This window comes from Phaenicophaeus curvirostris, chromosome 1 (assembly GCF_032191515.1).
Source record: "Phaenicophaeus curvirostris isolate KB17595 chromosome 1, BPBGC_Pcur_1.0, whole genome shotgun sequence".
Taxonomy (NCBI): Eukaryota; Metazoa; Chordata; class Aves; order Cuculiformes; family Cuculidae; genus Phaenicophaeus; species Phaenicophaeus curvirostris.
The window spans coordinates 192,772,962-192,797,335 of NC_091392.1; the positions used below are offsets into that span (position 1 = coordinate 192,772,962).

The 24,374-nt window shown below is 39.2% G+C and overlaps 1 protein-coding gene across 1 annotated transcript in view; it reads right to left on the reverse strand.

Annotated features, from left to right (window-relative positions):
- Nucleotides 1-24,374, reverse strand: part of UVRAG (UV radiation resistance associated) — a 103,010-nt gene that overhangs the window by 14,154 nt on the left and 64,482 nt on the right. The window contains exons 13-14 of the mRNA XM_069883291.1: nucleotides 19,425-19,503; nucleotides 1,399-1,490 (exon numbers count right to left, since the gene is read on the reverse strand). Coding sequence (XP_069739392.1) covers nucleotides 1,399-1,490; nucleotides 19,425-19,503 — 171 coding nt within the window. The remainder of the gene's footprint in view (nucleotides 1-1,398; nucleotides 1,491-19,424; nucleotides 19,504-24,374) is intronic.

A 24,374-nucleotide genomic window follows, 5' to 3' on the forward strand; every position in this document is an offset into this window, starting at 1 on the left:
TCTCAAGGCCAAACAAATCCAGTTCCCTCAGCATTTCCTCATATGGCAGGCTTCCCAGCCCTTTGTCATCTTTGTGGCTCTTCACCCTGTCCACATCCTTTTTGCATAGCAGGGATTAAAACTGAACACAGTATTCCAGGTGCAGCCTGACAAGCACTGAGTGGGCTAACAACTTCTTTATCTCTGCGGGTGATGCCTTTGTGGATGCATCTCAGCATCCTGTTGGCTTTCTTTGCCGCAGCAGCGCACTGTTCATTCATATTGTACTTCCAGTCCACCAGGATCCCCAGGTCACCTTCCACAGAGCTGCTCCACAGATGGGTAAATCCCAGCCTATGCAGCAGTCCTGGATTACGTGCAAGACCTCACACTTGTCCTTGTTGAATATCATAAGGTTTCTGTTAGCCCGCTTGTCCAGTCTATTCAGGTCTTCCTGCAGGGTGGGGCTCTGCCTTCCAAGGTATCTAATTCCCCACTCAGTTTGGCATCATTGCCAAAATTCATGAGGTTATACTTGATCCCATCATTCAGATCACTTATGAAGATATTAAGCAGCATTGGGCCCAATATCAATCCCTGGGGACATGTTGCCAATTGGAAAAGAATCTATTTACCGCTGCCCTCTGGGTGAGCCTGTCGGCTAGATCCCCATCCACTGCACAGACCCCTTGTCTAGACTGTAATGCATCAGTTCCTCTAGGAGGAGGTTATAGGAAACCACATTGGAAGCCTTGGAGAAATCCAGCTAGACAACATATCCAGGGCATCTGCATGGGGCTAAGTATGACGCAAGGACCACACAAGACCTCTGCAGCTCTGGGGCAGTGAATAATTAACCTAGGGATCCTAAAATGGCACAATACTATGTCTGGGTGGGATTCAGGCATCCAAAGAATGAAGACAAGAATGTAGGACAAAATGATAGCTTAAGATAAGCGGCTGCATGAGCATGCACAATTCAAAGACCACGAACTAAATAAGTGAGAACACAAAGCATCTATCACCTGCAGAAATACATTTGCTAGTGAATTCCTTTCCACATTTACTAAAGTTTCTCTCGGTGGCTTTAAGGAGAATTGGTCAAGCCTCATGCTGAAATAATCACTGCAAGATAAGACTACAGTAACTTTAATTTTGTAACATAAAAAGCAGTCACCTCCGTTGAGTGAAGAACACTGCCCCCTTCACAAGAAGTGTGGGCCCATCACATGGATCGTAAGTGCAGAAGAAAATAGTAGAATATTGTGGACATCTTACATGGCCTGTATATTGGGAAAATCACCATCTTCACCAAGCATGCTTAGCTCTTGAGAAGAGCAGCTCCATGTTTCTGCAAAATTTTTACAGCTAATTTTTTTTGTAGCACCCACTCCTTTTTAATTACAAAATAATACTTACCATCTAACCATCAGCCCAAGCTCCATGAAGTTTTTCAGGTTAGGAAGAGTTTGCCTTAGATCTGGAGTACTCAGCCCGTGTTGATATCTAAGCTACAAGAACAGAAAAACTAAAATTAGCCCCGCTTCCAAAAACCCAGATTCCAAAGAATACAACACATTAGGGTCAGCTAATTTACTAGGTTTTCAAAGAAAGCGTAGGCTAATCAAGCAGTTCAGAGAGATCTATTCCCCTTAAGGAAATGTTCCATTTAATACTCATAACCTTGTATTAGCAAAACCCACCCAAGAACAGGGACAAAATAATCAGTCAACTTGACTGTTAAACCTCATTACACTTTTTCCATTTCCAATCTGTAACAGCAGAGCAGCCTTGCAGCTTAATAAAAACACAGCCATTAAGTGAAATGATCAAATTTCAACACAATGTTCTGTATTCACCAATTCAAAACATTTATTTGTGTGTAAGTGTCATCTGTCATCCTGAGGGTATCAACATATCAGCTGGAATCAGTAGTGGAATTATTACAGTAACATCAACTAGTAAAAATACATACTGTCACACAACTGATCTAAGCCCATGTTCCTTCTGCAGTTTACATCAACACTGAACTGCTGCTATTATTCTCATAATTAAACCCGGCATTCAAATACAGTGCCATGCAGCCAAGAGAAAGGCTTCAACATTGACTTTAACCCAAGTATTAACTCCTATGTGGGTGCAAACATAACTGAAAAGATTCAATACACTGATTCCATGCAAACCACAACTTGCTTTTACCCTCAGATTATCAAATGAAGTACACATGGCATAACTGTCACTGCTGGTAATTATAAACTACTTATTTAAGAAGCCCACAGAATAAAAATATCTCCAAAGAAAACAGCACATGGGAGGAAAAACCACTTTCTTTCAAGTTATATTCTCATAACTTCAGGAAACTTTGCAGGGAAATTGTGTGGCTAAATATAAAAAAAAAAAACAAACCCACAAACAAACAAGCCCTAAATTCCAGTATCTTTAAGACTATTGGGAAGAAGCAGTATTAGCTGATACGTAGGTCTCGGTGGATGTTAAGAGCCTCAAGAAGTCACAGCTAGACTCCAATATACACATAGAGTAACCACACAAATCTGATACTGGTAGAGCTACTTGCCGAAACACGGAACAATGCCAGTCAAGGTTAAATATGGTTTTTTTAGAACTACACACCTGTTTCCATAATTCATGAAAGCAGGGTGCAGGCAAGCATCTTCTAGGTTAGAAAGATTTCTGACCTCCCAAATGGACCAATCCGTTTTTCCCAGGAAAGGGCTCTTGAAATTGGGAATGATTTCTGTGTTTGTCTGAGTTTTAGAAAGAAAAATTGCTTTGGAAGAAAATCATCCTCAGTACTGCATTGTACAACAGGAGGCCATTTATTACACAGTTTATTATTTCCATATGGACATGGTCAAGTCATATGGTGGGCTTGGATTCATATTTTCTGTTGCAGTGACAGAACCTGGATTAGGCCAACCATACAATATAAATTACTGAACGATCACCACATTCTTCTGATGGGATTACAGTGGATTTGATTAACCAAAGAACTAGCCTGGGGCAAAAGAAATAAATAAAAAACCCTACAAAACAAAAAAAAACTCACCAAAAATCAAAACCATTACATTTGACTGTAGTAGAAGGATAAATGTTCATAGAATATCTCTTTTTATGGTCATCCTTAAATTCTACCATTTCAGAGCATGAAAACAGTTGGATTAAGGGATCTCTATTTCCAACAGAAAATATTAGAGAAATGCATGTGAAACTTGTATCAAAACATGAGCAAAACCAGTTTCTTCTAAAACACTTTTTTTTACTGCAAATTGTAAAAATGCACATTAAGTATTTAGGATATAAGTTTTGTGAAACCTTTAGAAAAAATAAGATTTAACTATATAAACTGCATTCTATTTTGCCTTTGTTATAGCTTAAAACCAAAGCTCTATGTGTCTATGTGTCTACAAGCTGATGACAATGTATTCATGAAATAAACCTACAAATAAACCCAGAAGCTGCTGAAAAACTCACCTACTTTCCAGTGACAGAAAATAAATAAATAAATAAATAAATCAGTTGAAGCATAAGAGCCATGAGTTACTTCCCAGGCTTTAGTCTGGTTCCAAAATTACCCCCCCATAAATGCAACAAGACTAATGCCTACTACACAGTGACCTGCAGTAGTCTCACATACCCCCCAAAAAAAAAAATTTAACTATCTCTATTAAATGAGAGAACACACTGCACACACAAAAAGGAGCATGGAAGGAGGGGGGAAAAAAAAGATGTGTCTGTTTTACTTAAACAGAGCAGAGCCTTTCTTCCTTCTGTTCCTACCCTCTGACAATGCTGCATCATTAGTAAGGACTGGTCTCATTTCTCATGCATCTTTCCTTAAGTTTATTATTTTTTAACAGCCAACACTACACATATAGGGATAGTTACTCCACGTCACCAAATAAATAGTAAGACTAAACAACAGTAACCATCACCTGTGACCTGCTACAGTAGGATTCATACAAGTACCCTTTAACATCAAAATAAATTTTGAAAAGACAAAAATGTGGGAGAGGATAGCTGCTTTGCCCATGAGAGTTAAAAGTACTTAAAGATAGAGCTTAGCGTTATACAAGACTTCAAGAGAAGGCAAGAAGGAGAGTAGTGAAACATGACATCTGGGTAGGCAAACAGAAGTCGAAAGAGATGACTGTGTGCTGTCTCAATTCTCCAAAGAAACTGAGTCCACATTTCAATTCCTGCTATCAAACATCATCTATCTCCAGCCACCCCACGCTAAATTTCCAAAGGAGCAAAGAGTCTCATTTGCAAAAGCAGGATTTCATTTGAAGATTAGATTGTTCTTTCAGGATATTACAGACCCAGCCATCCAAAGAAAACGTGCCTGTTCTAATTTGAGTGAACAAGTGTCCCAGATTTGTGTTCACATTTATGACTGTGTATTCTCTATGGGACTGTGAGTAAATCATAAATGATGTTCAAGCAATAAAATATTAATTGCCCTTTCCTTACTAATATCTAGCTCCTATATACAGCTTTGTTTTCCCAAGTGCTGTGTGAAACGTTACTTAACTGGAAAACAAATACACCAAAGACTTCAGACAGGAGTCCAAGCCTGCTCTCATACCAGTTTACCAGCCACACTTACTCCACAGAAACAAGATTAAGCAGATGAGATGAACAGTTCATAAAACATTATGCAAGACAGAAGAACTTAAGGATACTGATATTTAAGGAAAGAAATCTCACTTTGTAATTTCTTTCAATTACAGAGATTAATTCCTTTTCCACATCTCAAAGAGAGGAAGTTCCAACATTTTACTGTCCTTTGTAACTTTAGCTTCTATGTTAACATCTCTAATTAAATAACTTGGAATGATGTCAGTTAAGAAGTAGCTAGTCAAATGTAACTCAAAAATCCCATATACTCACATCTCTACAAGATTTGAGAAAATAACTGTAGATTGATCCAATTTGACTCCTTTCTCAGAAAACCTGTATCCCAAGCCTCTGACACTGCAAATCCAGCTAGATAAGAATTCCAGCATTTTGAATGACTTTGAAACAAGGATAGACAGTATTTTAAAATGTCGGTAGGCAACTGCCTAAACTGCTTTTGTAAAAACTGAGTTTTGGGTTGTTCTAAGACAATTCCAGGAAGTACCCGTACAGAAGATTCTGAAGAGAGAGGAGATTAAATTTATAGTAAGGTAAACTCTACCTCTACAAAAGACCAACCCATCATAGTAGTGGGTATTTTATATCATACTTGCTATTTATTCCAACTTCACAGAAAACAATAAATGTTGAAATAAGCTGAATTTAAAACAATGATTCTCAGAGTGAAAGGTAGATTTGCACTTAAAACTTGTATTAGCTTTCTAATAAAATATTTAAACACTTCATTTCCATCAGACTAAGAAAACTGTTCCAGCTAACACAACAACAGCGTTAGCTACAGGTGAGGAATGACAAACAAATCAAGGTCAACTTGTAACAAGCTGTGCATAATTGCTTTAGACTCCTTAGGAAAAGGAAAAAAAATTGAATAATGTTCAGTTGCTCCAGTTTCTTCTGTTTTGTTCTGTGCAACAATCTGAGCTTCTACTGGAAAGCTGTCTGTCCTCTAGAGTAAATCAGCTCCACCGTAAGCATCTCTAAATCACTACTGTCATCCAAGCTTCTTCCAAGAAATCTATTTTGTCAACTAGATTGTTAAACTTAATTAAAATCATGTCAGACAACATAAATTTTATCACCTTCCTAAAGGTAACAATTCCATGATAAAACATTTGTTCACCAAATCATGACAAGTGTAGCAGCTATCTCATGCGTTAACATATTAAACACAGACCTGCAAAGGTTCAGTTACTCTCTTATAAAGTTAGAGACATGTAGTACAAGAAACACTGAACTTTTTCAAATAAGTTGGCTTAAAAAGCCAGTTATATCTGGGTAATATCAGATTGCACCCAAGATCAAAATTAGGGGGTTTGCCAATAAGGGGCTAACTCTTCAGAAAAATAACAATATCCTGCATTTACAGGCAAAGAAGAATAACCTATTTCCTATGCTAATTCCTCTAACGGTATTTAATGACTAATGGAATACAAGCATATACCTTTAATTCCAGACACAAACCACAGAGTACCTGGACTGGAACATCCTTTATTTTTGGGAGCACGGAATGACTCCAATTCTGAATTCATCTGTTCATCATTTACCATATTGTTTCCCCAGCCATATCTATCTTGTTCTAAGACATGTGGAAGCACTCTTACAGCTCAGACTATGTTAATAAAGTCCAAAATAGCAGCCACTTCAATACAAATTATGCATGACACTCCAGCCTACACTTGCAAACTCCAACACTTCCCATAGTCTCTACTGCAGATAACTGGTCCTTGATGCTGCAGCACCATCTGTATCTATACAAGAGGTGGACTCAACACACTACTACACTATGCAACCTCAGGTACTGTGAAGGCAGTCAAGAGCAATTTTGAATTATTTTCAGTTAAATGAGGAGATTTTCTTGATAGAATCAAGCATTTAAAAGGACATCTGCTCCACAAATGTGAAAGCCCACAAATAAAAATAGAAGCAAAAGCGTTCCTTCAATCAAGTTTGAGTACTGGTTAGAAGCCAAGCATTTACATAAGGTTTTCAGAGGATGTCAAATGCTGGGACAGAAATATAAAATGCAAGTTTTAATAAAATGACATAGTTAATTGTTTTACAAGATCCTGGATGACTTTTCAGAGTATGAAGGAGCACTGGCTGGGATTCAGATGACTAAGCACTGCAATAATGAAAACAGAAAGTGTTGTTATAATGCCTGTTGCTATATAAACAACCTTGGGGGATCAGTGAAATAATGCCTGCTGCTATATACATAGTTGTGTGTGTTTATACCTTTTGGGGGAAATTATAAAATTTTAGATTATCTGCACTCAACATGTTGCTTGCCTTTGTTTTATTAAATCTATTTAGTTGTTGTAGCTCTGGAGAGCTATGCAGGTATACCGAAAAACCTGTAAGCTGCAAAATCAATGAAACTTATTGTGGTATCAATTAGCTCTTTAGATAGCATATCTCAAAACTAAACATTTAAAACTCATTTTCATTTTTCACATTTAAAAGATTGTCAATGTACATCTATAACAGTTCAGAAGTAAATGTAAACAAGGCTTGTTTTTTGGATATTTTTTAAGCTTCCTGGGTAAGTAGGAGAGAAAGAAAACGATATACCAAATACAGTGACTATAAGAAGTCTTCAAGTCCTCAGTCTTTTTTCAGAAGGAGCAAATAGAGGACTGCCACAGCAGTGACAGCCCTCATCCAACTGGAAGTGCTCAAATACACAGCTATTTTTACGGAAATGCTGACTTACATGTAGATATGCCAACGCCTGCCTCCCTCTCCCAAGTGGCTTTCAGTGCTGTTCAGAGGTCCACCCTGAAAAGCAGATGTTTACTTTGCAACTCTTCTAAGAGTACTAAACTAACAAGAAAAACAAGTTACATCAACATCCTTGAAGACCCATGTCCTTCATTAATCTATTGGGCACACACTTTAAAGTTCCTCAAGCTGACCCAGCGTGCTTAAAACAGCCTTCATTAAAGCTATTTTAAAGGGCTCCTATCACAATTTTGATTTAACAATAACAAATAATGCACACAAAGAGCAATCAAAGCAGTAATAGGAGATAACTCCATTTTATGCTGCCCCTTCAAAGGCTGTTATTTTTGAAACATGCTTAGTTTAAACCAGCTTGATTTCCACTTCATTTACAAGGTAGAGACTGCTGTCAACAAGATACTTTCCTCCTCTTTCACTCTGATCTCTAACAGTGATATCTAGCAGTGGAGATGCTGCAAAGTTACTGGACAGTTAATACTACAGTTAGGAAATGCTGATCTCTGCGCTACGGTAAAATGCCTGCATGCATTCAGTTAGCATGGAGGTCTAACTGATTCAGTTCTTAAAGGTCTCTTCCAACATAGTTATTCTATGATTCTATGATAAATCCATATGGCAACACTCACTGGTTCTTTCCTCCCCAAGAACAACCTCCTCTCTGCTCAGCCTGAAGAATTTTAATTCGCTTCCATTTCAAAGGCAGGAGAAAAATCACGCACAAAATACAAGTACAGGACCGATTCAGAGTGAGCAGGGAAACTACATTCTGTTCTGATAAGAGATCAAATTCCCTTCTACCTTCTTTGATATGCCTTTGAATTACATTAAGCTGCTTCTTCCCCTCACCTCCACCAAAACACAAAGTTTGATCGTTACTCAAACTCAGCAGCATCCTGGACACCAATGCTGAGCAACTGGTAATATTCTGCTAAACATTTATGTAGCAGTTTTCTCCTAATTTTAAAACTGAAATGCGATAATAGGCAACATTTAATACTGGATTTTGGTTTCGCAGCAGTAGTGTTTATTGGAGATAGACCACAAGAAAATAAGGAAATAGGAGTACGTGTTTGAGTACATGCAGAACCCACTGTAGAACTAAACATTTAGATGAGCCAAAAGCCATGTTTCCTCCAGGACTCTCTCACTCATATTCATGAAGTCCATCCTTAGAGTAAACACAATACCCCTCCAGAGAGGTCTCAAACATCAGCCTTCACTGTTTGAGTGTCCCAGTAAGGGTATGGGAAACCATTGTCAAAGGCAGACTGGGGGAAACAGCCACTTACATAAGTAAACTATTCCTGTAAAATCTGGTGGTTAGCAGGCTTGCTATAAAAATAACATATATTGGCCCCTTTGCCTATAACGGTGCCTCTCACATACCATGGCCATTTTACAGAAAGAACATTAAAAAAAAAGCAATTTAGAAGATAGAGTAATTACTGGCCTCAGAAAAGCTTCCTACTTTCCCCAGTGAAGCACTCAAATAAGTAAAACCACGTTTACCATTCAGCTGTAGTCTTGCTGCATTATAATTTGATGAGATGAAACTATATAGCATAACCTTTCCAGGTTCAGGTCAGAACTTCTTAAAATGCCTCGGTATCACAAAGTGATGTTTTATCAGATTATAAGACATGGGCACACTTACTTCCTATGACCTCATCCATCCTGAACTTTTGTATTAAAAATTATTACATCAAGCAGAGAACAAAAGGTCAGATGTGCAAAAGCCAGAAGGAGAAAGACAAGTAACATTTCAAACCTGCATTTTATAAATGACATTTTCTTTATGTGTTTAGTTCCCAAAGTGTAATTTTGTGCTACACAAGAACATCTGAAACTTGGTTTTTACCTACAGACACCAACAGGGTAATAGTCTCAGGAGGGCACAGGAAGGTACAGTGAACTCACCTTGTCCTGGCTGGAAATTAAAGGGACTGCAGCCCAAAGACCAAACTCATCAGCCAGGCTGTAAGGCTGCACAGCTGTATTTGGGCTATTGTATCAACTGGGTGGCAGACAAACATCCACATCCAAGCCTGTGAATGTCTCTGCTAGCAATGAGGTTTCAGATTAAGTGTAAGGAATGCATTTTTTATGCTGAGGGTAGTGAAACACTGGCACAGGCTGCCCAGATTGGTGGTGGACATCCCACCTCTGGAAACATTCAACATCAGGTTGGACGGGGTTCTGAGCAACTTGACCTGGTTGAAAATGTCCTGGCTCACTGCAAAGGGGTGAACAGATGACTTCTAAGGTGCCTTCCAACCCAAACTATTCTACGCTTTGTCAATGATGGTTCAGAGCAATATAGTGAAGTTTCCAAACCGGATTTTGGAAATTTGCATATGGCCCTACTCACTCCTCCTACATCTATTCATTAGATTCATGTTTTGATAAATCCACTTCAAAAACAGGCAATTTTCCCATTGGGCATTAGTCCAGCTGTACCTTGTACCTTAAGATGTTGCAGGAAAGAAACCTGCAGAATTATTACATTGCACATGAACAATGCACTCCATTAGGTAAGGCAAACTCAGTCTTTAAGCTATTTGCTCTTTGGTGCAATGCTGGGAAAGCCCTTGTTTTAAAAGGGTAAAATTGAGCTTCTAGCACTTTTTCTAAATCTTATGAAACCTCCTCCTTTAAGTGAAAAGGCCCTTGCCTTCAGAAAGAATTACTCAGAGCAAGTGATTTGGCCCATGCTACAGAGCCTAGGAAGAATTTGAAGACCCTCAGCTTAGCCCCATGTTTCACCTAAGCTGAACTGCTTGCCAGGGTATCCATTTGCCTCTTTTAGTGAGCAAAGGAGATTGACTTCTCAAAAATATTAGATTTTTAATCAAATGAGAAAGCCTTTCATTTGAGGAGTACAGAATCAATAGTTTAAACTGTGTAAGGCTTGCTTCCCATCAGGCTAACATTATCATTCAGTGAACACCAAATGACATTAAGACATACCGATACTGGAAACCTTTCCTCATAGGACGGAAGATATTTCAAACTTAAAGGCTGAAGTCAGAGATCATTAAACCATGGTCTGTTCAGCAATGACCTTCCTGAAAAAAAATCTAAAACCTTATATTTGCTAAATTGAATCAGAGCTTGTTTTTCCTACTTACACTGTATTAACTTGAGAAACATCCATACGAATTGCACACAAGGCCAGCAAAGAAAAATAAAATATCCCCTTTAGTAATCCCAGTCTCTTGAAAAACAAAATACTTTACAGCTCTGGATTTCCAAGTGTTCTGGACCAATCAAAAAGTAGGTGAGCCAATACATATCAGACATTTTTATTCCTTTTGTTGAAGAACTCACTCTGAACTTCAACCACAGTACATAATAAGCCTGAAAGGCATTTATGAACGGTTAAGCAGCTGTCATACCCAAAGCTTTCAAAACAGTATATGTGCCTTGATGTGCCAAACACTGCGCACAGGAGACAAACCCTGCCCCACGGAGTACAAGCCATAGACATTAAACTACACAGCAAAAGAATAAAGGATATGGGCAGATGGAGAACTGAAAACAACAAAAGCTCAGAGAAAAAAAAAAAGGAGTCACAGCTTGTCACCTGCTTGATAATGACAGGCAAGAGTAATTTTTATGCATTAAAGCAAGCAAGGTTGATCTGCTTGAGGGTAAGGAGGCTCTACAGAGGGATTTGGACAGGCTGGATCGATGGGCTGACACCAATGGTATGAGGTGGTCCTGCACTCGGGACACAATAACTAAACATGCAGCACTACAGGCTTGATAAAGAGTGGCTGGAAAGCTACTTCGCAGAGAAGGACCTGGGGGTGTTGGTTAACAGCCGAATGAACATAAGCCAGCAGTGTGCCCAGGTAGCCAATAAGGCCAATGGCATCTTGGCTTGTATCAGAAACAGTGTGGCCAGCAGAACCAGGGAAGTGATTCTGCCCCTGTACTCAGCACTGGTAAGGCTGGACCTCGAATACTGCATTCAGTATTAGGCCCCTCACTACAAGAACATTGAGGTGCTGGAGCATGTCCAGGGCAGAGCAACAAAGCTGGAGAACAAGCTTTATGAGAGGTGGCTGAGGGAACTGGGGTTGTTTAGCCTACAGAAGAGGAGGCTGTGGGGGGACCTTATCACCATTTACAACTACCTGAAAGGAGGTTGTAGCAAGGTGAGTGTTGGTCTCTTCTCCCAAGTGATAAGATGAGAGGGAATGGCCTCGAGTTGTGCCAGAGGAGGTTCAGATTGGATGTTAAGAAAAATTTCTTCACAAAAAGTGTTATTGGGCACTGGCACAGGCTGCCCAGGGAGGTGGTTGAGCCACCATCCAGGTGTTTAAGAGATGGGTAGATGAGGTTTTCAGGGATACGATTTAGTAGTGGACAGGTATGGTTGGACTCTGTGACCTCAAAGGTCTTTTGCAACCAAAAGATTCTGTGATTTTCTGAAGGTTTCAGGAAATGCTATGAATTTTCAGATTATTTTTTTCCCAATAAGAGATGGCAACATGGCAGAAAGTGAGAAGGCTCCTGAAGAAAGAGACAGGCCTACAATACAAGGTCTGTGAATTTCACAGGTGTTAGTACTTTATATCTGAAAGTCAAGCTTTCTATCCAGAGCACACACCCTATTCATAAGGAAAAAATTATACACCACATCTTTTTCCTACACTAACACATTGTGCCATGGCTCAATAACAAGACTTCCCACTTTCCTATCTTTTCAATTTCAAAATGCAGCACTTATATATACTACGAAGCAGTTTAACTTGGCAAATCACATGTGTTTATGTCAGCTTAACTGTATCAGGAATCCATTTTCCTTCTGATTGCTAAATTTTGACTCTATTTTAAACATCTACTTTTTTTAAAAAAAAGCTCAACACTGTGGTCTGAAGAGTTAACAGAGACAATGACACAAGTGATCTAATAGAGAGAGCACGCTTACAGCGGGTGGTCCCCAAAATTATTTAGAAGTGACTCTAGGCACAGCCAGTGATGCCACCTCTCCTATTCCACACAACCACGCTGCTCACCTCAACTTGTCTGCTCAGTACTCTGCAACCAGAGCAAGAAGCACAGTCTCCAGCACTCCCTGGGCTCAAGCTGCAGGTGCAGTGATCAGCACAGGGTGGAGAGCCAAGATCTGCTCCTCCCGAAGTTAACACTGGCCTTTGCTGATCAGTACAAATTGCTTATGGGCAAGGATAGGCAGGCTTTCATCTGAATGAAAGGGTGACTGTTGTTACAGCTAATCCAGCCTCATTTCAACCTATTTTATCTTGGCATGGGTGACAGGAAAGAAAAAAAAAAGAAAGTTTTCCAACAAGTTTGCAAAAAAACATATGTAAATTCCCCAATTCTAAATGATCTGGCTAGGTATCAGCCCATTGCTACCCTAGGAGACTTTCAGGAATGAAACCTCTCCTAAAAGCTTTTGGCTCTGTGCAGCTGGAGAAGGTACTTTGTGGTTTTTCAGGTGCAGTCCTTTCCTCTTAACATTAAAATGAATGCTTGGCACTTTACAAGATGAGGACTCGGCTCTGGCTTCAACCTGTGCTCTTTCAATAACACTTTTCCCTATGCAGTTAAATTGGCCACAAATTCAGACAGTGCATTCTTTCTGAACTGTACATTTTATGATCTAAGTTTAGGGGCCTCATAAAAGATGTAGTGTGCAAGTCACAGTATCCTACACTCAAAGGGTCATAACCACTGCATCCACACTGATACCCACAGAACTCTTAAAAGACACTTCTGCTTGGTAGTGTTTATTGCCAAAACAAATTTCTAGTCCTAACATCTCTGCTGTTCAACTTCCCATGGAAAAGTTTAATAGTTTCTATTATAAAGTTGATTTTCTCACATGTTAGATAGTCGAACAGAGCCAGGAACTGGACATCTTGCCTCATTTCATGTTTAAGAGCCAAATTTCAGTTCAGTTTCTTACATATGGCACTAGTACTTAAGCACTGAACGTTTATTCCATGCAGCTATTAGAAAGAAATCAGTTTGACTGTAACTCAAATATGTCAAGAAGTATTTTGCTTTTCTTCTATGCCTCTGTGAATGTTATCTCGTGCATCAGAAAAGTGACTGAAACAAAAAACACCATACCCATGAGAGCAGCACTGGCCGATCAACATCGCTAACAGGTTACACAAAGCATGTAAATGTTGTCTGCCACCATGTGGACACAGTGACTTTGGACACACGAAAGGAGGGACAGACAAAAAGTTCCTTGTTTGGATCTCTGTTTTCACACCAGTGTACTAGAGATCCTTGGGGGATAAGTCAAATAGCAAAGTTCATCAGTTGCTAATGGCTGTCAGATGAAAACAGAACTATTCTTTGGCCAGAGCTGAGTAAATCATACCAATGTGAATAGGAATATCAGACTAACAGCACTGAACAGTTGTCTAACAAAACAAACCAAGTCTGGATTATACGAGAAGCCTTGCCTTGTGAGGTGATCATGAGCACACACTGAACATGAACAGAAAAAACCCCCTTAGTTCACACCGTGTAACAAATCAACAAGATTTCTCCTGGAAGCGACGTCTGGGAAAGTATGCTCTGATTGCCACCAACTGCAGAGCCTCCCAGACGAACACCTACAATGAACTGGGGTAAGCCTAGACACATTCACCTCTTAGCTTGGCTCTAGAAAATAAGAGCTGTAGAACAGTCCAAATTATTTGATACTCAGTTTTGCAATTCTCCTTTCAACACCCAGTAATTTAGAAAAGGACAGAATGCCACCATTTCTGAAGCCATGTCCACCAAAGCAGGTAGCGACCAAGGTCACAGCAGCTACGAGACCCAAAAGGGTTTGGGGCTGATCAGCGCTGTGGCCTATGGTTCTATAAGGAAACAGGCTGAGACTGAGAACAAGAAAACCAGAAGATCAAAAGACAAATTAACTTTCACGCCTTTCCGTTCCATTCAGTGGCTGACAGAAATAGCAAACCAGCATTTAATACTCGAAGCTGCAAATAAGTTGATAGTCCTGGGGACAAGAAAATAGCTGTAGTAAATCCCCTTCTGACTGCGACCAGAAGAAAGGAATGATGACCATCAAGCAGCATGCAAGAAACAATCTCTTGAATAACTAAATGAACTGGAAGATTCAAGAACAAGATGGTTATGTTCTTTTTAATGGCTATACCTCTTCTACGCATGGGTTAGAAATAATGACCAATAGAGGAACAAAAGCATGTCGTATTATCTTTTATACAACTTTAGGCCAGATATTTTCCAGGAGTGACAGCCTACATGCTCATTTTAAGAACTTGCCTAAAGAAAGATGATCACTAAAATTGTGGTTAATAAGACTATTTCTTCATATGTAATTAAAAACCTACACTGAATTCAGGCCCAAGCAACCAAGGCTCTGGGAATGCAGGAAAATGAGTAGCAAACGAGCCAGTAAAGCAGCCTGAGATTTGAAACTCAAAACCACCACACTCTCACTCCATCACAGTCTTGAAGTTAAAAAAAAAATAAAGAACCGAGAAGAAAAAATCTGGAGCACCAAGATCACTGCTCAAGGATTTGTGAGAGCTCAGCTTAGTGGGGCCTACATCTACGGGTTAGCTCAGTTGTGTACCACACGCATTATGTTAAAGCAATGAGGACTCTCAGATTCTAGCTTGCACATGCTGTCTGTTTATCACCCACAAGAAATCTCACAACACTTCAGTGATTTCTCAATATTCATCCACTATCACAGGAGGTTTTCATGGTGTAATCTCAACTCCTCTACTGCAAAAACCAATGCAAGAGTTCATTTCATTCTCCTCCTGAAGCCTCATCTTCCTCAGATATTCCACACACCCACAACTTCACAGCTGCAGTTTGTAGGGTCAGCTACCTATTGAATGATCTCCCATTGCTTAAGACTTTTGAGAGTATTCTGCTGTATTCTGCTTCACTTTTGATCATGCACTGGAATTACACTGATTTTTTTTTCTTGACATTATTAGATATAAACGGCTAATTTCCTTTTACAAAGAAAATAACACATTTGTATGTTCATTAGAGTTGAAGAGCTAAAACCTTAACTGCAAATTTATGGTCTTACCTAATATTATCCAACATAAAAAAGCTACCCTGTGAACTTCATGAGGGATTCAATTTTACAAATAGAAAATATGGGGATTGAAACAATTTGTGCTCACGTACAGATGGAAGTTATTATGATCTCTCAGAATTAACACACATTGTTTTGACTTTGGAATGTAACAGCAAAGCAAGTTTCTCCAAATAAACGCTCTACCAAGCTAGCACTGAGCTGCTTCTAATTCCAGCTGAATTCTCCCAAGTGCAAGATGTGGTTTTCATTGTTATTATCCTGCTGTTTTACAAAACAGTACCGCTTTCTCTCTAGAAGAGTTTTTATTTCAATGGTTTTACTTAGCATCTACCCACTCGCACTTCTTCTCCTCCACTCCTGTTTTTTCTTGTCATCAGAACTTGAGGTAATTGTGAAATGAAAAAATATATTTTAAAAACTATGAAACCAGGGAAGCTCATACAAATCCTTTTAAGTATTTCTTCAAACTGATACAAGTTTTTCTGGACTTTTTCTCTCCCACAGTGATCAAGAATTGCATAAATGATTCAAGTAAGGTGATGGAGACCCAAGCCTTTCTCTTAATGCTCCAGCAGAGTCAGCATTGATCTTTCTCGACACCTCCAATCTTCCCACAACAGCTAGTGGAAATTAAGCAATTGATCCGCATTTGTTCACAATATAATAATTTGCAGGACTGGTTCCTTGAATTAAGGCCAACACCTTTGTGAAGGAATCCTTTAAAGGCCTAAGTAGTGATAGTCTAGACATAAGAAGAGGCAGCTGCTCACTCTCCATCTAAATTTAAATTATTTTCACACAATCACATGAACTAAGTACATCTGGAAGGTTTTCTTGAAGCAGCCTTAAGATCTTCTACAAGCTACTTAAATTCAGCAGTTCCATCCTCTAAAGGAACACACAGAGAATTCAAATAATCTCAGGATTTAGATCAAGTCAGCCACTGAATACAGAACTTTTGTGATGTATTTCTGCATGTTATCTACCTGTTCTGCTTTCACAATGCCTTCAAAATGGAATTTTCCCCTTGGCAGAACTATAAAAAGCTTCAATATTTGACCAAGGATATCAAAACAAAGGTGACTAAAACAGTTTATATGGACCTCAGTAACACTTTCCTGATTAAGTAAGTGGTAGAAGCTGCCCCAAAAGTCTGATTTACTGTTTTTATGGTTTTATATTTGACTGCATACAATCTCAAGCATTAACACGTGAACCACTGACATTGTACAAACCACTTCAAAGTCTGACCACTGACTGCTCTGTCTTGTACCAGCACCAGTGACCTCATGGAAATTTGGAAACTTTTAAATACAAATACGTATTTAAAGTCTTCATTTACTTTCATGAGTTTAAACACATGCCAGTGATTTCAGAAACCAACTCCAAGGACTTGGAAGACAACATGAGTGAGTGACCATGGGTTCAACTGTTCATAGTAATTTAGAAATAAGAGAAGAACAAAACCAGAATGAGAGATTTCAGTAGGTCTAACAGTGGTAATATCTCAGAGACAAATCAAAGATAAAACCAGGAAAACAAGTGAAGAATTGACAGTTACTATAAAGGGAGATACAACAGGCACAAGGGCCAACTGGCCCAGACTTCAGGAAATAATGGAAAGGCTACCAACTTCAGCTCAGTCAGGATTTCATAATATCAATAAAGAAAGCAGCACAGAGAACTTGCGTCACAGAACTGAATGACAAACTCCAAAATAGCAAAGGCTGAAAAGAAAACCAATCAGCATCACTACTCACAAGTTACGGAATGAACTAATGTATTTACATAAGCAGAGATTAAGGAAAGCATTGATTTGATAGTAATGGAGAGAGAAAGCCATGAAAGCATTTGAAGGAAGGGTAGTATTTGATCCCTTTCTCTCACTAGTCTTCCCTATGGAAGTCAAGTGTGAACAGCTGGCTGCCATTATTAATACCAACAACAAAGACCCACAGTCTAAGTTATATTAACAGCTTGGTTAAGTGAATTTCCAAGATTAGCAGGACTTGATTAATTTCATCTTATGATATTTTAACCATTAAGTAATTTTAGAGCCATTGAAGGTTATCTTCCAAAATACACTAAGCATGGGCAAGATACCAGAAGCCTGAAAAATGGTAAATGCAATCCAAGCTTAAAAAACAAACAACGCAAAGAATTCCAGAACCTTTACTTGAGTTTGGGGCAGGCAAGGGGGAAAACAGTGGTGGAATAGAGAACTGGAAAAAAGAAAAGAACAACTAGAAACTAAGCATAAAAAGGACCAGATTTTTCAAGCATAACACTGTCAGACTAATCTAATTTCAAGCCTTACAAACAGAATAGAAACTGAAATGTCATATTTCTGTTGGAATTTAAATAAATTTCTTGGCACTTCATGGTGTAACATGCTCACAAGCATGCTGGGGAAATGGGATACTGATGAAGTATGAATGAATACAGAGGAAGTAAGTGCTCTTTGGGTGTAGTTAAACAAGGGTTCACTGTTAAAAAAGGAAGTGATCATGAAGCAGGGCTCTACCTGGGTGTAGACTTTACCCCAGTTCTATCCAATATTTTCATTACGTGACCTGGAGAGGCTCACATGCAAATAGCACAAAGCTGAGACAGAGTTCTCAACCTACCTTTCCCTACTCTTTCCTTCTAGAGTTATATCACCAAATCAGAAACATTGATTCAGAACAAAAAGCGTATCTTTAAGGATACATTCAAGGTACACCACGTGAAACACAAATTAAATTAGTCACCTGCACAAATTCAGAATGGCCTATTTTGTTGCTGTGCAGAAGCTATTTGAGGTTTGTAAGGTGCACTGAATCACAAAATTCACTTGTTTAGGCTGTTAAGAATACAGACCTATCAGAACTGAAAAAAAAAAATTACAAGACCTGTGAAACATTTCTCCCATCCTACTCACTGTTTTGACGGCAACAGCTGTACAGTGTATCCAGCTTTGGTCGCTGCACATCAAGAGAAATGTGCATTCAGATAGATAGTAAGAGACAATAAGAATGATCAGAAATGAAGAGACATGACCCATGAGATAACACTTCAGATAAGAGAAGTTGTCTTTCAACGTATGAAAGTTTGCAAAGAGAAGGAGAATGAACACATTATTATAATAAGTGATGATGTGTTAAAACAAAGGCAACTCAGATTTGGATTAGATGTCAGAAAACATTTTAATGGCCAGGACAGCTAATCACTGGAAAATACTACTTATATCACAGGTTTTCCTTCAGGGAAATTTATACAAACAAAACCAGGGACAGCAGAAGAGCAGCTGACCCCACCCTAGGATTACGCAACAGTCTAAGAGGCCTCCTCTGGTCCCTTTCAGATCAGCTTTTTGAACATCAATTCCACACCAAATGAGTTTGCAGCAGGTACTAGTATCACCTCAAACACAAGTTTGTAAACTTGTAAACTCTCATGCCATTTGCCCAAGTAAAGGATGATTTTTAAAACACATTAAGAGCACAGAAGTAACGATTATTATAGGACATTTTGTTTTTAATATGATGTCATGCATTGGCAAGACTTAAGGTTTTCCAACTTGTTGTGTTTTCTTATCATAAGTATAGAGGCAGAATACTAGTTAAAGTAATAACACAGCAAAATTAAAGCAGCAATGAGAATGGCACAAATGGATCTTCAAATATGGCAGAATAAAAAAAAGAAAACATTTACAATTTTCAAAACAGTGTGTACAGACTCACAGCATTTATTTACTTCAAAAGAAGATTCATTATTAGCCAGCAAGCCCTCCTCCAAGCAACACGAGAAAGTCACAAGCACAAAACAGTAAGGTGTATAGACAAGATCTTAAGATCCACTGTTTCACAGATGTTTGCCATAGAGAAGAGCATCACAAGACAGCAGCTGCACATTCACATCATACTGACACTAAACAGATCGCAGATACTCACAAAAAAAAAAAAAATCTCAATGTACCCACCTGTGCTATATTTTTGTTGAGAAGATACACTCCATATTCAAACTGAAGCTTCTCCCCTCCTTTTGGATACAAAGGAAATCTGATAGGAAAAAAAAAAGAAAAAAGTATTTAAGATGAAATTAATCAGACGCTTAAGCTAACTTTAAAAAGCCACAGACTGCCTTTCTGGGAAAATAAAGATCTAAAAAGCCTCACTTGATAACTTCTCCACAGGAAGTACTTCAGAATCCTCTCCAACTCCAGTCAGAAATAAAAAAACTGATGTCAAAATTCAGCTAATTAATTATATTGTACATATGAGATGATAGGGTTTTCTGTTCTAGGTGCAGTGAAGAGAGTGGTTAGCAAGACAGTAGCATTAAATTTCCAGAGGGCAGACTCTGAACTCTTCAGAAGGCTGGTTGGAAAAGTCTCATGGGAGACAGTACTCAAGGGCAAGGGAGCCCAGGAGGGCTGGGAGCTCTTCAAAAAGGAAATCCTAGCAGCTCAGGAGAAAGCCATCCCCATGTTCCGGAAAAAAAGCTGGCAGGGGAAAAAAACAGCTTGGTTGAACAGAGAGATCTTGAGTGATATCAAGAAGAAGAGAAACGTTTATGGGCTCTGGAAGAGAGGACAGGCCTCTTGGGTGGACTACAGGAGGGAAGTGAGATTGTGTAGAGAAAAAATCAGAAGGGCTAAGGCTCAGCTAGAAACCAGATTGGCAAAGTCTGTGAAAGATAACAAAAAATCTTTCTACAAATATATAAATAATAAAAGGAGGACTAGGGAGACCATACAGTCCCTATTGGACACAGAAGGAACAACAGTGACAGGGGATGAGCAAAAGGCTGAGGTACTTAATGCCTTCTTTGCCTCAGTCTTTAGTTGTAAGGAGGGTCATTCCGTCTGTGTACTAACCCAGGAGCCAGAGGAGCAAAATGAGGCTCCCATGATCCAAGAGGAGGTGGTCAGAGCCTTGCTAGCCCGACTAGACAGCTACAAGTCTATGGGGCCGGATAGGATTCATCCAAAGGTATTGAAGGAGCTGGTCGATGTGCTGGCCAAACCCCTTTCCATCATCTTCCAACAGTCCTGGAAGACTGGGGAAGTCCTACTGGACTGGAGGCTGGCTGATGTTGTGCCCATCTACAAGAAGGGTCGCAGAGAGGACCCAGGAAACTACAGGCCTGTCAGTCTGACCTCAGTGCCAGGGAAAGTCATGGAGCAGGTGATCTTGAGTGCTATCATGAAGCACATGCAAGAGAACCGGGTGATCAGGCCCAGTCAACATGGGTTCACAAAAGGCAGGTCTTGCCAGACTAACCTGATCGCCTTCTATGACAAAGTGACCCGGCTGCTGGACGAGGGAAAGGCTGTGGATGGGGTCTTCCTGGACTTCAGTAAAGCCTTTGACACAGTTTCTCACAGCGTTCCGCTTGAGAAACTGTCAGCCTCTGGGCTGGACAGGCGCACACTCTCCTGGGTGGAAAACTGGTTGGATGGCCGGGCCCAGAGAGTGGTGGGAAATGGTGTGAAATCCAGCTGGAGGCCAGTGACAAGTGGGGTTCCCCAGGGCTCAGTGCTGGGTCCAGCCCTGTTCAATGTCTTTATCAATGACATGGATGAAGGCATTGAGTGCACCCTTAGCAAGTTTGCGGACAACACTAAGCTGGGTGGGAGTGTCGATCTGCTGGAGGGTAGGAAGGCTCTGCAAAGGGATCTGAACAGGCTGGACCACTGGGCTGAGTCAAATGGCATGAGATTTAACAAGGCCAAGTGCTGTGTTCTGCAGTTGGGGAACAACAACTCTATGCAGTGCTACAGACTGGGAGAAGTCTGTCTAGAAAGCTGCCTGGAGGAGAGGGACCTGGGGGTGTTGGTTGACAACCGACTGAACGTGAGCCAGCAGTGTGCCCAGGTGGCCAAGAAGGACAATGGCATCTTGGCTTGTATCAGAAACGGCGTGACCAGCAGGTCCAGGGAGGTCATTCTCCCTCTGTACTCGGCACTGGTGAGACCACTCCTTGAATCCTGTGTTCAGTTCTGGGCCCCTCACCACAAGAAGGATGTTGAGGCTCTGGAGCGAGTCCAGAGAAGAGCAACAAAGCTGGTGAAGGGGCTGGAGAACAGGCCTTATGAGGAGCGGCTGAGAGAGCTGGGGTTGTTTAGCCTGGAGAAGAGGAGGATGAGGGGAGACCTCATTGCTCTCTACAACTACCTGAAAGGAGGTTGTAGAGAGGAGGGTGCTGGCCTCTTCTCCCAAGTGACAGGGGACAGGACAAGAGGGAATGGCCTCAAGCTCCGCCAGGGGAGGTGTAGGCTGGACATTAGGAAAAAAATTTTCACAGAAAGGGTCATTGGGCACTGGAACAGGTTGCCCAGGGAGGTGGTTGAGTCACCTTCCCTGGAGGTGTTTGAGGCACGGGTGGACGAGGTGCTAAGGGGCATGGTTTAGTGTTTTAGTGTTTAGTGTTAGGAATGGTTGGACTCGATGATCCTATGAGTCTCTTCCAACCTCGTTATTCTATGATTCTATATTATAGTATATAAAGCATCTTTTAAAAAACTGAAATACTTTAAAATATATAGCATAACAAATTACAATACAATACATAGTATATAAATATATAACCTATATTGTTTAGAGTACGTATTTAGTAACATACCAATATACTATATGATATCATGTTATTTATTATCAGTATTAATATATGCTGATATCACGTTGTATAATATTAATATATGTTATTGAAATTTATTAATATTAATACATGCTATAGAATACATGTCATGTTACATAAGGGTAGTGTATTATATAATTTTAATATATCACATATACTATATATGTATTAATATACCGTATGTTGTTAGCATATTATTAATATACGATGCATCAAAATATTAATGTATTTATATTATATTAATATATAATTGTATAGTATAAGTTCTATGTACTATAATATATATAATTATTTATTATGTATATGCTTATATATTATATTAATGTATTATATATGTGATTGTTTATTATATATTATTTATCATTAATATAATGTCACTATATAATGTATATCATAAATTTTACATAACTAGCATATAATTAATAATTATATATAATATTATACTGTATTTTAGGTTTTTAAAGAAGCTTTATGGCTCTTTAAGTGCAACAACAACCCTTTTGCCAAGTGAGGCATGTTTTAAGAAGCATGCAGCAAAATATCAGATCCTATCTTATCCTTGTGTATTCAGCCATTTGCATCTGGTGAACTCATTTTCAAATAGAAATACTCTTAAGAAAGGCATTCTCTTGCAGTTGTTACATTGCCATTGGAAGAGCAGAAGTTCTCTTCACACACAGAAGAGATCTGCTGTTTCATTTACCAATACACCAGAAGATGACTTGAGAAACCTTCTTTTCAACAAGCTTCACACATGCACCAACAGCTCAAGCCGATTAGAGCATCATGGGTCACTACAGCCCTTGCAAAGCCTGTATTCCTAATGTTTATTTCTCCTAGTTAATAAATAAAGCACTTTTCACATTTTTAAATACCTAGATGTAGCAAATGTAAGCAGCACAGCTTATTTCTGCCTTTACTGCCGAGATCAGAGAAGCAAAGCTTTATTCCTTGAACTACTGAAACTGACAGCCTGCAAGGAATATAATCTTATGCATAACTTCTAGGATCCTTGCCTAAGTGAAACATTTCTCAAACAGTTATATTTGTACATTGCATTTCTTAGGATTGTCTTTTGACAAGCTTCTGCCTTTTCAACAACCGTATTTTCCATAGCTCCTAATCAAGATACTGATCATGCATTATGACCATCTGCACAATACCCACATTACATCAGAAACCGGTCTCTCAAATATAAGGTAACAAATACAGGAGATCAATATCTACTAGAAACAATACACATTCTAGAAGGGTGATTAAGCAAAGTATGTTTTATCATCAGTCAGCCCCACATTAGAGTACATTTGTAACTTCTAAGGAGAATTATATAGCACCATTAAAGCTAAAGGTTAACAGGTCATGATCGCAGCACATCAAATAATAAGACATCAGCTTCAAGTTTTATGCTACTTTCAAACTCACTAGGTCACTTCAAGTTGAGGAATATAAAAACCAACGTCAATAGTATATACCTAGCTCGTCTTGCTTAATAGATCTATAAATCCAACTAGTTCCTCATGCAAGAAAATAAAACCTTTCAAAGTGAACACGTGCTAAAAAATTCCACAGTGCATTATCTTAAGCGTAAAATAAAATTAAAAGGAAGTCATTTCAACATCTACAACTACACTACCCAAACAGAGCAGGGTTTAGATTTGAAGGATACCTTTACAATTAACAATACAAAACTCACTCAAGCTTGACAATAAAAGCACCATTAGGAACACAAGTCATGTTTCACTGGAAGATAGTATTTCATTAAGTCACTAGTAATGGGAACCACATATTTTATTATAAGGCATAGAGCTCTTCAATACATTCAGTAGAGAAAAGATAAAAACTGTTTGACAGTGCTCGCTACCATCTCCCCCACACAGCTTCTTTTAAGTTGCAAAGATTAAGATTTTCTGTTTATCACATTGGTCACAGAAATATTCACATTTCTGTCCTCTAACTTCCAATTAATCTTGAAAGACTCTAAACTACATAAACTTGTGTCAGCTTTCATAACATGATCAATTTACATGAAAGTCTTGAAAAATGTCAGTGGATGTCTTTGTGTTTGCACACTTGACTCGGAGAAAAATATTACTGACTTTTATGTCTCTTTGTGTGTTATTTCGCTTGCCCTTTAAGCCTGGTCACAAGCAATAAACTTAAGGGAGAGGAACCACGACATTTTATATAGTGCTTCAATGAGTATAATTGAACATAACTTTAACTGCTGGCTCCCAACGTGAAATTCTTCTTGCCCACTCCTTGGAAAAGCACGACTGTAAGTGAAGCTCTC